Source organism: Denticeps clupeoides, unplaced genomic scaffold (assembly GCF_900700375.1).
Source record: "Denticeps clupeoides unplaced genomic scaffold, fDenClu1.1, whole genome shotgun sequence".
NCBI lineage: Eukaryota > Metazoa > Chordata > Actinopteri > Clupeiformes > Denticipitidae > Denticeps > Denticeps clupeoides.
In genome coordinates this window covers 475,178-490,051 of record NW_021630083.1, presented here as the reverse complement: position 1 = coordinate 490,051, position 14,874 = coordinate 475,178, and the positions used below count along the sequence as shown (strand labels likewise).

Below are 14,874 nucleotides of genomic sequence, written 5' to 3'. Positions count from 1 at the left end.
AGCTCATGTCAACTGTCCAAAGCCTGGATGTCTGCAAGTGAATAGGCAATTTTAGAAAACCGGAAAGGTCAGGATCTTCTCATGTTCCTTCTCTGCAACTGTAACTTTTGGGGAAAAGAATGATCTTGTAGCTCCTAAGAAACCACTGCTTCAGAAAGTGAGTGGTCTTCGCCATCCATAGAGGTCCACACCCTGGGTGTCATTCTTATTATTATAATACACGCATACAGCTACCCAACCCACCCATCCATACATCCACCCATTCTCCATCCACCCATCCATTCATCCATCAACTCGCCCATCCATCCACCCAACCCATCCATCCATCCATCCGTACACCCACCTTATTGTAGGCAGTGGTGGCCTAGCGGTTAAGGAAGCGGCCCCGTAATCAAAAGGTTTCCAGTTCGAATCCCGACCCGCCAAGGTGCCACTGAGGTGCCACTGATCAAAGCACCGTCCCCACACACGCCTGTCATGGTGCCCACTGCTCTTTAAGGGTAATGGGTAAAATGCGGAGGACACATTTCCCTGTGTGCTGTGCTGCTGTGTATCACAAGTGACAATCACTTCACTTTTTTTTTTTTTAAATTTGCTGCATTACAGGTCATGTCCTCTCCTCCCTGTGACCTGTCAGTCTGTGTGTGTGTGGTTCCTTCCTCAGGTCCATGTACCCTACAGATTTCATGTACAAGGGTCCCATTCCACACTGTGTCCAGTGGTCCTTGTGTTCTTTGTAATATTTGTGTATTTTACCATTTGATACTGTAACATTTTCGAGAAAAGCAATGCAGGAAATGTAGAAAATCGTTATTTTTGCACGTATGCATGAACTTCACTATTTAATTGATGAAAATGAAGCAGGTCAGAACTTATTTGAATGAGTTCTGTTATTTGGTAAGGTGGAGGAACTGGACTCTGACCTTGAATAAGTCCACATTCCCGTGTTCAGGTGTCGGTGTGGGTGGGTAAGTCCCGGTTCATGGTTACTGGTCGAGTCCCAGACACGCTGACCAAAGTCTGGCCACCGGGGGGCGGAGCTCGAGCACGCGCACACCGACACCCCACCCCTTCCCCCCTCCGGTTCACCCACATTCAGGACCACCGGCTGGTCGGACGCCGCGGTGAGTGCTTATAGATCTCGGATTATAGATGCGGATGAAATCTGATGGGTGTGTGTGCGGAGTGTGTAAGGTGTGTAGGGTGTGTGTGTGTGTGTGTGTGTGTGTGTGTAGACCGGGGCTCTCAGGTGGGTGCGCATGGATCGGTTCTGCAGGTGCTTTGTCAGATCGCAGCTCCCGCAGTTCCGGATTTTGCAGCAGTTGACAATAGATTATAGATTATAGATTATAGATTATGCATCGCTTTGCACGAATAACACGGCAGCGCGAACGTTGCGTAATCGTGCGTCTGATTTTGGACAGAATCGCGTGCCCTTGGTGGGGTCAAAGGTTCTGTCGGGGAAGGGGTGGGGGTTGCAGGGATGAAGATTCTCACGGCACCGGCATCTCGTGTGGTGTGTGTGTGTGTGGTGGTGTGTGTGTGTGTGTGTGTGTGTGTGTGTTATGTTCTCCTGGAGGGTTCGGGATTCTGTAGGGAAAATGGGGGTCTGTTTTGGAAGGAAGGTCTGAAAGGGGAAGAATGGGATGGGGGGGGCGAGAGGGTCTCCCAGGCAGCCGTCCTGTTGTCATGGTAACTGAACCAGGAGGCTGCTGGGATAACATGGCTGCTGCTGCTGCTGCTGCTGCTGCGGTGGAGAAGGAGAGCGGAGATGATCGGTACGTCTGGATATTCACTGGTTACTGATTAAATTCAGGTTGAGGGAGCTTCGTGTTCTGCTGGGATCCACCTCATCTCCATCAGGACCAGACATTTATTGGAGCAAGGAGAGCAGCAATGCTTCATGGGAAATCGCCGCAGGAGTGAAATGAGGAGCTGCTTCTGTCTGTGGTGCTGAACTCATCTTGACAGAACGAGGTGATTTTTCTGGATCGTTGCTCTGTAGCTCTGTCTTCATCTTCAGATGGACGTTCTGGTTCTGGGTTGAGACTGACTGAGCTGTCATGTGGGGTGGAGGCTGGTGTGTGTGTGTGTGTGTGTGTGTGTGTGTGTGTGTGTGTGTGTCTCAGGGTTAGTAGGTCATTCAGACGCGGCAGACTGAAAGAACGTGACAGGTTTTGTAATGGAGATGGAGAGACGGAGTTCCTTGGTTTTAGATGAATCAGATAATGGAGCAGAAAATCCATAAAGTTATTTATCCAGTCACACCAACAGAAGCAGCAGAAGAAGATATAGAAGGTGCTACAGCTGTGCTGCTGAAGATGGGTGCTGTGGAGATTTTCAGTTGGATACTTTGAAGATAAAAGAACCTTCTGGATTTTGTGTATCATATGACTGTTTGTCTCTTCTAGGTTCTAGTCTGACCCCTGCACCTCCACCCCTGTGCACTGACAGAACCAGCCTCAGACACGGGTGCTATGACCCAAGAGGGCCAGAGTGACCCACCAGCACTGGAGACCCGGCCAGGGTCCGAGCAGCTGGAGCTTCAGGATGGAGAGGTGGAGCTGGGCCGAGAGGAACCGGGAGCAGGAGGATCTGGTGGAGAAGGTGTGGTGGATGATGGGATGGTGGAGGAGTCCAGAGAAGAAGAAGAAGAGAAGGATGAAGGGATGGAGACAGAAGTGGCCCTCATCAATGGAAGTGTGTGTGATGACACACAGTGCAGCGAAGAGAGGTCTGTGTTGGGTTCTGCTTGTAATCTCCTCCAGAATTTCAACCTGGATCCAGAGTTGGGTGTTCTAAGGTTCATTATCAGTTTGTTCTGGTGGGGCAGGAATGTTCATGTTCTCATCACATCTTCATTCCAACACAGGGCCCTGACCGAAGACAGAAAACAGAACGAGGAAGACACAGAGCACAGTGATGAAGAAAAGGAAGGCACATGCACCCACCTGGACGCCTTCAGCTCCGCCTTTGAATGTTCTCTGGAGGCGGAGCCAGAAGGAGAATCAGAGCTAGACACCGAAGCAGAACCTCGAGTGGACACCTTCAGCTCAGTGTTCGAGCGCATTGTCGAGCATGTTGTTACTGCAACAGAGGAGGACGATGAAGATGAAGAAGAAGAGCGCCAGGATGGTTTCAGCTCCACGTTCGAGCGAATCGTGGAGTCTGAGCTGCTGAGGGGCGGGACCTGCTACAGCTCGCTGGATTCGCTGGATGTGCTGTCACTCACTGATGAGACAGACAGTTGCGTCAGTTTCGAAGCTCCGCTTACGCCCCTCATCCAGCAGAGGGCGCTGTTCGGACCCGAGCTGTTGGAGACTGAGCTGGAGACCGTGCAGGAAGGGGCGGAGTCTGTCGATGGCGATGGAGAAGATGAGAGGGGGGTGGGGTCAAATGGGGGTTGTGGGAGGAGTCCGCTGCGGACATCAATTCCTGGGAGTCGATCAGAAAATGTGCTGAGTCAATCGACACAGAGAATTCCAAACGGGTTCCACACCAACACACATACCAATGGAGATGGTTCTGTCCTTCCCAGTTCTGCCAGGTGAGAACGAATGACAGGTCCAGAGATTTTCATTTAAAAATAAATGCTCACACACAGCTGACCCATCTGTCTCTTGTTCCGTCCGTCTCTGGTTCTGTCTGTCTCGGTTCTGTTGTTTGATCTCTCTGTCTCTGGTTCTGCTCCTGTCCCTGGTTCCATGTCAGGTTTTGTGATTGGTTCTGCCTATCATTCCATTTTTCTCTGGTTCCGTGTCTGGTTTTGTCCCTTGTTCCATGTCAGGTACTGTGTCTGGTTCCATGTCTGGTTGTGTGTCTGGTTTTGTCTGTTGTTAAGTCAGTCTGTGGCTCTGTCTCTCCCTCCATTTTTTCTTGTTCTTCTGTCTCTGGTTCTGTGTCTGGTTCCGTTTCCAAATGTACCTCTTGTTCCATTTTTCTCTGGTTCCGTGTCTTGTTATTCCGTCTCTGGTTCTGTCTGTTCCATGTTGGGTTCTGTGTTGTTCTCTCGTTCCATTTTCTCTTGTTCTCCTGTCTCTGGTTCTGTCCGTTCCATGTTGGGTTCTGTGTCTGGTTCCGTTTCAAAATTTGTCTCTTGCTCCATTTTTCTCTGGTTCCGTGTCTAGTTTTTCTGTCTCTGGTTCTGTTTGTTCCATGTTGGGTTCTGTGTTTTTCTCTTGTTATTCTGTCTCTGCTTCTGTTTGTTCCATGTTGGGTTCTGTGTTGTTCTCTCGTTCCATTTTCTCTTGTTCTCCTGTCTCTGGTTCTGTCCGTTCCATGGTCCTGTGTCTGTTTTTGTCTGTAAATCTGTCTCTTGTTCCATTTTCTCTTGTTCTTCTGTCTCTTGTTCTGTCCGTTCCATAGTTCTGTGTCTGTTTTAGTCTGAAAATCTGTCTCTTGTTCCATTTGCTCTTGTCTTCTGTCTCTGGTTCTGTTTGTTCCATGTTGGGTTCTGTGTTGTTCTCTTGTTCCAGTTTCTCTTGTTCTTCTGTCTCTGGTTGTGTTTGTTCCATGTTGGGTTCTGTGTCTGGTTCCGTTTCAAAATATGTCTCTTGTTCCATTTTTCTCTGGTTCTGTGTCTTGTTCTTCTGTTTCTGGTTCTGTTTGTTCCATGTTGGGTTCTGTGTGGTACTCTCATTCCAGTTTCTCTTGTTCTTCTGTCTCTTGTTCTGTCCGTTCCATGGTTCTGTGTCTGTTTTAGTCTGAAAATCTGTCTCTTGTTCCATTTGCTCTTGTTCTTCTGTCTCTGGTTCTGTTTGTTCCATGTTGGGTTCTGTGTCTGGTTCCGTTTCAAAATTTGTCTCTTGTTCCATTTTTCTCTGGTTCCGTGTCTTATTCTTCTGTTTCTGGTTGTGTTTGTTCCATGTTGGGTTCTGTGTTGTTCTCTTGTTCCAGTTTCTCTTGTTCTTCTGTCTCTGGTTGTGTTTGTTTCATGTTGGGTTCTGTGCCTGGTTCCGTTTCAAAATTTGTCTCTTGTTCCATTTTTCTCTGGTTCCGTGTCTTGTTCTTCTGTCTCTGGTTGTGTTTGTTCCATGTTGGGTTCTGTGTCTGGTTCCGTTTCGAAATTTGTCTCTTGTTCCATTTTTCTCTGGTTCCGTGTCTTGTTCTTCTGTCTCTGGTTGTGTTTGTTCCATGTTGGGTTCTGTGCTGTTCTCTCATTCCAGTTTCTCTTGTTCTTCTGTCTCTGGTTCTGTTTGTTCCATGTTGGGTTCTGTGTTCTCTTGTTCCAGTTTCTCTTGTTCTTCTGTCTCTTGTTCTGTCCGTTCCATGGTTCTGTGTCTGTTTTAGTCTGAAAATCTGTCTCTTTTTCCATTTGCTCTTGTTCTTCTGTCTCTGGTTGTGTTTGTTCCATGTTGGGTTCTGTGTCTGGTTCTGTTTCAAAATTTGTCTCTTGCTCCATTTTTCTCTGGTTCCGTGTCTTGTTCTTCTGTATCTGGTTCTGTTTGTTCCATGTTGGGTTCTGTGTCTGGTTCCGTTTCAAAATTAGTCTCTTGCTCCATTTTTCTCTGGTTCTGTGTCTTGTTTTTCTGTCTCTGGTTCTATTTGTTCCATGTTGGGTTCTGTGTTGTTCTCTTGTTCCAGTTTTTCTTGTTATTCTGTCTCTGGTTCTGATTGTTCCACGTTGGGTTCTGTGTCTGGTTCCGTTTCTTAATTTGTCTCTTGTTCCATTTTTCTCTGGTTCCGTGTCTTGTTTTTCTGTCCCTGGTTCTGTTTGTTCCATGTTGGGTTCTGTGTTTTCTTGTTCCATTTGCTCTTGTTCTTCTGTCTCTGGTTCTGTCCCTTCCATGGTTCTGTTTCTGTCCCTCTGGTTCTATTTTCTCTTTCCGTGTCCTCTCTGGACTGTTAAACAGATTGAGTGTTGGGGTCCTTTTTTCTGAACGACTCTCAGCTTCCTGTTCTCTCTCTCTGGCTGAATGAGGCTTTTTGTTTTGTGAAGCTGACATCACCAGTCTTGGCCGACCACCATCACACACACACACACACACACACACACGCACACACACACACACGCACACACGCACACACGCACACACACACACAGATTCAGGCACGCACGCACACACACACACACACATGATGGAAGGAGTGGGGTTATTTATATAAACCAGACTAACCAGTGGTGTGTCATTCTAATGTGACTCTGAGGTGTGTGTGTGTGTGTGTGTGTGTGTGAGAGAGAGAGAGACCCAACATAAAGTCTACATGCTCCTGGGGGAATAATTAATCCTAATATTTCATCTACATTGCTTAGAAGGTCAGGTTCTAAATGGCCTGAACTTTACATTTAGAAGTGAATGTTCCTATACATTAAATAAGAAGCACAAGGTCAGAACGTTCAGGAACCCAGCAGTCTTGTTCTCCATCTAGATCATGCAGGGTTTGAGATGAAGGGTTCCTCTGGAAGGGACTGGATCAGGTCCAGAGTCCCCGCCCCCTTCCTGTGCGGTTTGAGGAAATCGGGACCAGGATCTGCTCGCTTGTGGTGGAATTCCTCCTTTAGTTTGCGGAATTCCCCTTCGTGGCGTTTTCGGAGCGCGGGACTATGGGCACGTCCTGGAATTTCGCGCCGTTTTTTAGCGGATAAATCCATGGAATTTCCGCGTGTGGAAATGATTGTGATGTAGGGTGTAAATTCGGCTTCTGGTCGCAGGAAGATGTGGAGAGAGGAGCATGAAGTTCATTTCCACTTCCTCCTGGAGCTGCTGTGAGTGTTCGTATATTTCAACTATCACAGAAACACACGAGTTAAGAACTCTGTCGTAATTTGTCATTATAAGATTGTACAGCGGTTCTAATTCGGTAATAAAACTGGCCGTGTAACCATAGCAACCGAGACTGACGCCACCCGCAGTGTTGTGAGTGTGTGTGTCGCCTGGTGTCAGGCTGCATGTCTACCTGCTCCGGCCTGAATGTGGGTGCTTGTCTTTGTTGGCACAGTGATGGCAGCCTGGTGGACGACGCTGACCTGGCACGGGGCAGCACCGACACCCTCGCCAACGGCTGCCGCGCCCACGCCGATGCGGCCAAGCGGCTGGCCAAGCGGCTGTACCACCTGGACGGGTTCAAGCGCTGCGATGTGGCGCGTCATCTGGGCAAGAAGTCAGTGTCTGTGTGTGTGTCTCTGTGTCTGTGTGCATGTGTGTGTGTCTGTGCGTGTGTGTGTGTGTGTGTCTCTGTGTCTGTGTGCATGTGTGTGTGCATGTGTGTGTGTCTGTGTGTCTCTGTGTCTGTGTGCATGTGTGTGTGTGTGTCTGGGCGTGTGTGTGTCTCTGTGTGTGTGTGTGTGCGTGTTGATGGATTCAATTCACTTTTTCCTCAGAATTCGACACAACATGAAAAAAGTTTACTTGACGATTTAGCGAATGTATTAAAATAAAAAGCTGAGAAAGCTGAGATGTTCAGAAGTATCGTCCTTGAGATGGTTTTTTTTTCCTGTGGAAACCTGAGACAGGATCGTCTCGCGCCACAAATCTGCGGTCAAAGAAACTTTTCTGCTGCTTTGAAGGTCCTAATGAGCATGATGGCCTCCATCATCTGTACATGGAAGAAGTTCAAAACCAAGACTCTTCCTAGAGCAGGCCCGTGATCAGGGGAGAAGGACCTTAGTCAGGGGTTCTCAGTGGACAGAGGAGAACCTCCTAGAACCTCCTTTGCCAAAAGCCACCTTTTGGACTATCAGACCATGTCACATGTACGGAGATATACATCCTGCATGGAAACCTGCTCCACAACACTCTTGAACTCACAAGCAGCTCCTTCAGCAGGACAACTGTTATGTTTGCTGTTAGTGAATAACCACGCGGACTCTCCACATGCGCTCTGCTTCTTTTCTCTTTTATTTCCGTATAACCCCCCCCCCCAGGAGGAACGGCAACAACACAATATAACTAGGCGACCGGGGTCGACTACCCGGAATGCCAGCATAGCCATGTGGGTTATTCTGCCACGTGACAGGCTATGCCCCAACTGCGTGGTGTGCTAGTCACATAGTCCTTGAGGTAAGCCGGTCTAGAGCGGACACGGACAGGGCGTGGTGAAGCTGCGCTCGCCCGGCCTCTGGACAGTTCCGTGTATCATCGGGTAGGTCCTCCACTAGGTCCAAATCACTAGCCATGGAGTAAGGGTCTACGGGGGTGGGCGGTGACACCTTCTTGAGCCGGCTCGCATGCCACTTCGTACCATCAGCCAGGTGGAAAGTGGCCAAGCCCAGCCGCCCCGTAATCTGCACTGGTTCAGACCAAAAGGAAAGGAGCTTGTTGTCCCGGTGAGGCTGACGAACCCTGACCCAATCATGGACTGCCAGACAGGACGATGTCACCCTCCGTCAGCGATCAAAAGACTGCTTCATCCGGCGCTGAGAAGCCGAAACCCTGTGACGCAGGGCTGCTGCAGTAAGCGGAGGAGGCTGCGGCCGCAGCCGGTCTAATGGAAGCTGCAGCTCCCTACCCAGCATGAGGAGAGCTGCCAGTGGTGGAATGGAGAGATGATCTATTATGAAGCAGGGTGCGCTGCAGGGCTGAGGAAAAGGCCAATCCATCGGCCAGGTGAGCCCGAACACCGTTCTTCAGGGTCTGGTTAAACCTTTCCACACCACCGTTAGCCTCTGGGTGGTAGAAAGCGGTGCGTGTGTGTCGAATCCCCCTGTCCCCGAGGAACGTCTGAAAATCCATGGAGGTGAACTGAGGCCCATTGTCTGTTGTAATGGTGTTAGGAAGGCCCCACCTTGAGAACAGACAGTCGAGGAACTCCATGGCTGCCTGAGACGTGACTGTAGAAGAGATCTCGGGCCATTTTGAGTACAGGTCATAGGCAACCACTAGAAAACGCTGATGATATTGGACCCCCTGAAATGGCCCACAGATATCCAGCTGAACGTGCTGCCATGGCCCGGCCGGCCACTGCACAGGTTGCAGTGGTGGAGGTGTGGGAGGGCCCGTCTTTCCACTGGCGAGACAGGCTGAGCAGTCCTTCACCGCAAATTCAATATCCCTGTCGATCCCAGGCCACCACACCCTGTCACGGCAGCGCTGCTTGACCTTTACGATGCCTAGGTGTCCCTCATGAGCCATGGCCAGGATGCGAGGTTGTAGGCTGCCAGGGATGACGGCCCTGAGTCCCCGCGCCACACAGACCTCATTCCAACAGGACAGCTCATCTTTAACCCGATGAAATGGCACCAGATCCTTGGGCACTGTGCGTGGCCACCCCTCTCGAATGCAAGTGCAAAGCTGCGATAGCACTGAGTCTTGCGCTGAAGCCAGTTGGAGGTCCTGTAGGGACACAACCTCCCGGAGTGGCCCATGAAGCATGTGGATAAGCTCTGGCTCCAGTGTATCCGTGGCTGGGCCTGGGGGAGTGTCTGGAGTGGCCCTGGAAAGGAGGTCTGCCACAACATTGTCCCGGCCAGGGGTAAACAGCGGAGTGAAATTATATTGGAGGAGCCTCTCCGACCAGCGGTGGAGCCGGAGCGGTCTGTGCCCCGTGCCTGAAGATGAGAGTAGGGTCGTTAGGGCCTGATGGTCCGTGCGGAGGGTGAAATGTCGGCCATACAAGTATATATGCCACCGCTCACACGCCCAGGCAGACGTAGAACAGCCTCCACGTTATGCCATTCAGCGTAAGATTGTGACCTGCCAGGATCTTGAAGACGCGGTCCAGGTGCTCATCATGTGATGCGAGGGTTGGACCATGCACCACAATGTCATCCAGATAAATCACTACCCCAGAAACTGCAGCAAAGATGGTAGACATGATTTTCTGGAAGCAGCTAGGGGCAGAGCTGAGGCCGAAAGGCATCCTAGTATAGCGGAAGACGCCCATGTGTGTGACAAAAGCGGTCAGGTTGCGGCTCTCGGGATGCAGCGGAACTTGGAGATAGCCCTGTCGAAGGTCTAGTTTGGAGAAGACAGTAGAACCATGGAATTTAGCGGCCAGCTCCTCCACGGTAGGCAGCGGGTACTTGTCAGGGACAACAGCTGTGTTGACCGACCTTAGATCCACGCACGGCCGGAGAGTCCCGGACTTCTTCCGTGCCAGCACCAGGTTGGAGACCCAGGGTGAAGCATCAATCTGCTCAATTATGCCCAGCTTGAGCAGGTTGTTGAGTTCCACAGTGGCTTCATCACGAAGAGCCAGAGGAATGGCTGCATGACCGGTCGCACGTCTGGTTTGGGCTGGTGGTTAAATGCGGTGAGGCAGCCCAGGCCAGTGAACAGAGAGGGCCAGCGTTGCTGCCAGGGTGAGCCCACCGTGAGAATGGTGGCACCATCCACATCCATCAGTGAAAAGCCCAGACTGCTGAACAAGTCCAGACCCATTAGGTTAGCCCCGTGGCGCGAGACGTGAAAAGTAAAGGACGGTAAAGTTACACTCTGATACTGAAGTGGTAGGGAAACTGTGCCTACTATGTCTATTTTGGAATTCCCATACCCACTCAGGAGCTCACAGTCAGGGTGGAGGGTATGATGGGAAAAAAACTGCTTGACAGTGGACAGGTTCAGCAAGGAGCGTGAAGCCCCTGTATCCAGCAGCAGTGGCAGTGGAACACCGTCCAGCCGCACCACACACGTTTTAAATGGGGGAGATGCTGCAGGAACAGAGTGAATAGTAGTAGGTGGCGCTGGAGAAGATGGCCTCTGAGGGCGGCCGAAATGGTGAGCAGGTTTGGCCATTAGCCGGGCAGTTAGGCGCCCTGGTGTTATGCGTGGAGGATCCGCAGTTTCCACACGGGCGGCGGGTGGACGCGCCGCGGCGAGCGGCGTAGTTTACGGGGAGGCCGTGGTCAGGTGTGTCGTCCCGGAGCGCAGGCGGCTGGACAGTAAGCGTGGGCACTGCGGGCTGAAGAGAGATGCTAATTCGGCTGCTGACTCCGTCTGAAAAGCCAGTTCCACAGCTTCTCTTTATTTCCGTACACCCAGAATCCCTTACAGCAACACCCACAACCTGGAACACACGCAAAACGCACACTGCCCATGTGCATATGTAACAACAACGACCCTCAACACACAGCCAACATAAGAAAGGAGTGAATGTTCTTGAGTGGGCCAGCCAGAGCCCAGACCTGAATCTGATTGAACATCTCTGGAGATCTTAAAATGTCTGTACACCAACGCTTCCATCCAACCTGATGGAGCTTGAGAGGTTCTGCAAAGAGGAACGGGCCAAACTGACCAAGCATGCGGCATCATATCCAAAAACATCCGTAATCGCTGCCAAAGTTATTGCAAGTTATTGAGCAAAGGCTGAGAATACGTCTATACATGTGATTTGTCCGAGTTTTATATTTAATACATTTTTATTACGTAACATTTTTATTTGAGGAAAACCTCGAGTAAACTTTTCCACATTGTCATTGTGTGTGTTGGAATAAGGCCGTAACAGCGATGTGCTGTGAATACTTTCCGTATGCACTGTGTGTACCTGTGTACTGATGTGTGTGTGTGTGTGTGTGTGTGTGTGTGTGTGTCTTTCCTTTTGCAGTAACGAGTTTAGTCAGATGGTGGCGTCTGAGTATCTGACATTCTTTGACTTTGCTGGTCTTACGCTGGATCGAGCTCTAAGGTCAGATTAACATACACACACACACACACACACACAGTGCTTGATTCTGATCAGCATTGTTCCATTTTACAGGAACTTCCTGAAGGTTTTCCCCCTGATGGGCGAGACTCAGGAGCGGGAGAGGGTTCTGGTCCATTTCTCCAGAAGGTTCTGCCACTGCAACCCTGAGGCCCTCACCTCTGAAGGCAAGAAAATCCCCTTTACACATCAAATGATGGACAGAAATCTTTACAAAACCCGTTTACTGTTGTTCTTTAACAGATGGTGCTCACACGTTAACATGCGCCCTGATGTTACTCAACACAGACCTACACGGGCATGTACGTACAACACACACACACACACACACACACACACACACACACTCTCCAATTCTGCACCAATCTTTCTTTCCTAACGCTGCTCCTGAGACTAACACTAATCTCGCTAACTCTCCTCCTCTCCATCACTCTGCTGGACAGGTGGTGAGTTCTTCTCTCCTTTATTCCGTTTGTGTAACGTTCTGCCACCAGTGTCCAGTAGTGTAACAACATTTACCCAGAATTCCTTTCACCCGTGTTTGTCGAGTGCAGAATATCGGTAAGAAGATGTCCTGTCAGCAGTTCATCAGTAATCTGGATGGACTGGACGATGGAGAAGATTTCCCCAAAGAGCTTCTAAAGGTAAAACACAGCAGGATCCCCCATTTACACACACACACCAGGCAAGTGTGCGTTCGTGTCATGTGACGTGATGTGTGTGTTTCCTCAGGTGCTCTACAGCTCGATTAAAAAATGAGAAGCTGGAATGGGCCATGTGAGTAGCTGTGTGTGTGTGTTTGTAATAAGTGTGTGTGTTTGTAATACGTGTGTGTGTGTGTGTGTGTGTTTCTGCAGTGAGGAAGATGAGCTGAGGAAGAGTCTCTCTGAGCTGGTTGAGGACCAGTGTGATGGTAACAAGCGAGTTGTCAGGGTAACAGACGGCAGTAACCCCTTCATCGCCATCCCGCTGCTCCTCAACGCAACAACGTACAAACATGGAGTCCTGACCCGCAAGAGCCATGCGGACATGGATGGCAAACGCAGTGAGTGTGTGTGTGTGTGTGTGTGTTTGTTCATCTCTCTTCTGAATCTTGTTCTCTGTCTAGCCCCCAGGGGGCGCCGTGGCTGGAAGAAATTCTATGCAGTTTTGAAGGGGATGATCCTCTACCTACAGAAGGTGCCACGCCCTCACAACAACACACAAACACGCCCAGCGAACATGTTGGAGTCACTTCTGATTTCTGAAGTTTTCACGGTTGCGGTGTGTCTCCCCCTGCTGGTCAGGATGAGTATAAGCCGGATAAAGACCTGTCTGAGGTGGATCTGAAGAACGCTGTGCGGGTTCACCACGCCCTCGCTACCAAGGCAACCGACTACAGCAAGAAACCCAACGTCCTGAAGCTGAAAACATCTGACTGGAGAGTCTTTCTGTTCCAGGCCCCGTAAGCTGCCTGTGTGTGTGTGTGTGTGTGTGTGTGTGTGTGTGTGTGTATGCGTGTGTGTGTGTGTTGAATCTATATTCTCTGGTCTGTCTGCCTGTTAGGAGTGAGGAGGAAATGATGTCATGGATTTTCCGGATTAATCTGGTGGCATCTCTGTTCTCCGCCCCTGCATTCCCAGCCGCCATTGGCTCCATGAAGAACTTCTGCAGACCGTTACTTCCATCCTCTACCACCAGGCTGAGCCAGGTACACACACACACACAGACACACACTCGCAAAGATATGCGCACCTACCCGACTGATCCAGGAGTGTGTGTAGGAGGAGCAGCTGAAGTCCCATGAGAAGCAGCTGAAGCAGGTCTCTCTGGATCTGGAGGAACATAGCAGAACTCCAGCCGACTGGCCACCCAAAAGCAAAGAACTTGAGGAACATCGACTCAAGGGACACTACCTGACCTACGAGGTCCGTTTATCTGTCCATCGACACACTCTTTACACTCACATGACCATTTATAACATGTTTATACGCGTTTTTTGTGTCATTGTGATCCACGGTGAAACATGTCCTCTGTATTTAACCATCACCCTTGGTGAGCAGTGGGCAGCCATGGTTCTTTGCTCAGTGGCACCCCTGTGGCACCACCACCGCCCGGTTTATCCCCGACTCCAGTCAGCAGTAAACGGGCTGGTTGATCTGAGTATTCCCATTTCAGCCAGAACCATGCAGTCCATCACTGGAAGATCTGAACTGTCCTTTCTGGACCATGTGATGGTTCTTTATCAAATCCTTTATTCTGTGGTTTTCAGAAGAGTCGATACGAGACGTACGTCAGGCTCCTGCAAGCCCGGATCCAGACGGACACTGAAGACCTGGATCAGCTGGAGGCCAACATGTTTTCCAGGGAGAGCCGTGATGGAATTCTCCGGAAGACACGTTCCAGCCCAACCATCAGCCAGGGTCACGGGGTCAACTGACAGAGCACTTCTTCACAGCATCATTGACCTTTGAACAGTTGCCTTGCTCGGGAAGTCCTTGGAAGGACTTTTCTTTAAAACATTTTGTAGCAAACCGCATTCCTCTTTTAGCGGATGGGAAATGTGGGAATTCTGGGATTGTTCAGCAGTGTTACAGCAGTGTTACGGGATTCTTCTGAAGATGGATGATGGACACGATGATGGAGACTGTGGACTCCCAGCATGGCGCTGCTAAAAGACAACTTTCCGGAAACCAGAATACTGGGAATAACGGGAATTCCTCTTAACAGATGTAGCATCTGGCCTTACTGTGTGTGGGCATATGAAGGGCTGAAACACACACACACACACATCTAGAACCCTGGAACCGAAACAAAAACAATAGCAACTGTTGGGAGTTTAGAATGAGTTATTATTTATTGCTTCATATTTATTGATTATAAATACTTATCGATAGCTGGACACAGTTGGGCTGCTTGGTTCTGTGTGTGTGTGTGTGTAATATGTGAAAGTGTGAGTAGAGATGGTTCTGTATCGGATAATGTGTGTGTATGTCTGTGTGCATGTGTATGATTGTGTGTGTGTGTGTGCGCGCATGCGCGTATGTGTGTGTATGTGTGTGGTAGTGTGTATGATTGGGTGCATGTGTGTGTGTGTATGTGTGTGTGTGGTAGTGTGTCTGTGTGTGTGTGAGGTAGTGTGTGTGTGTGTGTGTGTGTGTGTGTGCGTGTATGTGTGTGTGTGGTAGTGTGTATGCGTGTGGTTGTGTGTATGTGTGTGTGCGTGTGTGTTTATGTGTGGTAGCGTGTATGTGTGTGGTTGTGTGTAAGATTGTGTGCGTGTGTGTGGTTGTGTGTGCATGTGTGTGGTAGTGT

General features: G+C 49.9%; 1 protein-coding gene across 1 annotated transcript; it reads left to right on the top strand.

The window, feature by feature from the left end:
- The first annotated feature begins 1,062 nt into the window (after window positions 1–1,062).
- psd2 (pleckstrin and Sec7 domain containing 2) lies at window positions 1,063–14,663 on the top strand. The gene is made up of 15 exons (XM_028968379.1): window positions 1,063–1,124; window positions 2,412–2,788; window positions 2,873–3,547; window positions 6,940–7,101; window positions 11,482–11,562; window positions 11,635–11,747; window positions 11,824–11,882; window positions 12,135–12,234; window positions 12,324–12,357; window positions 12,438–12,625; window positions 12,689–12,759; window positions 12,867–13,024; window positions 13,126–13,270; window positions 13,344–13,487; window positions 13,832–14,663. Exons 2-15 carry the CDS (start codon window positions 2,478–2,480, stop codon window positions 13,997–13,999), a joined length of 2,409 nt encoding a protein of 802 aa, XP_028824212.1. The 5' UTR covers window positions 1,063–1,124; window positions 2,412–2,477; the 3' UTR covers window positions 14,000–14,663.
- Window positions 14,664–14,874: the final 211 nt, after the last annotated feature.

Coding starts and splice junctions, on each gene's coding strand:
- psd2 (XM_028968379.1), top strand. CDS start 2,478: ATGACCCAAGAGGGCCAGAGTGACCCACCAGCACTGGAGACCCGGCCA. Junction 2,789..2,872: donor AATTTCAACCTGGATCCAGA/GTTGGGTGTTCT, acceptor ATTCCAACACAG/GGCCCTGACCGAAGACAGAA. Junction 13,025..13,125: donor GTCTTTCTGTTCCAGGCCCC/GTAAGCTGCCTG, acceptor TCTGCCTGTTAG/GAGTGAGGAGGAAATGATGT.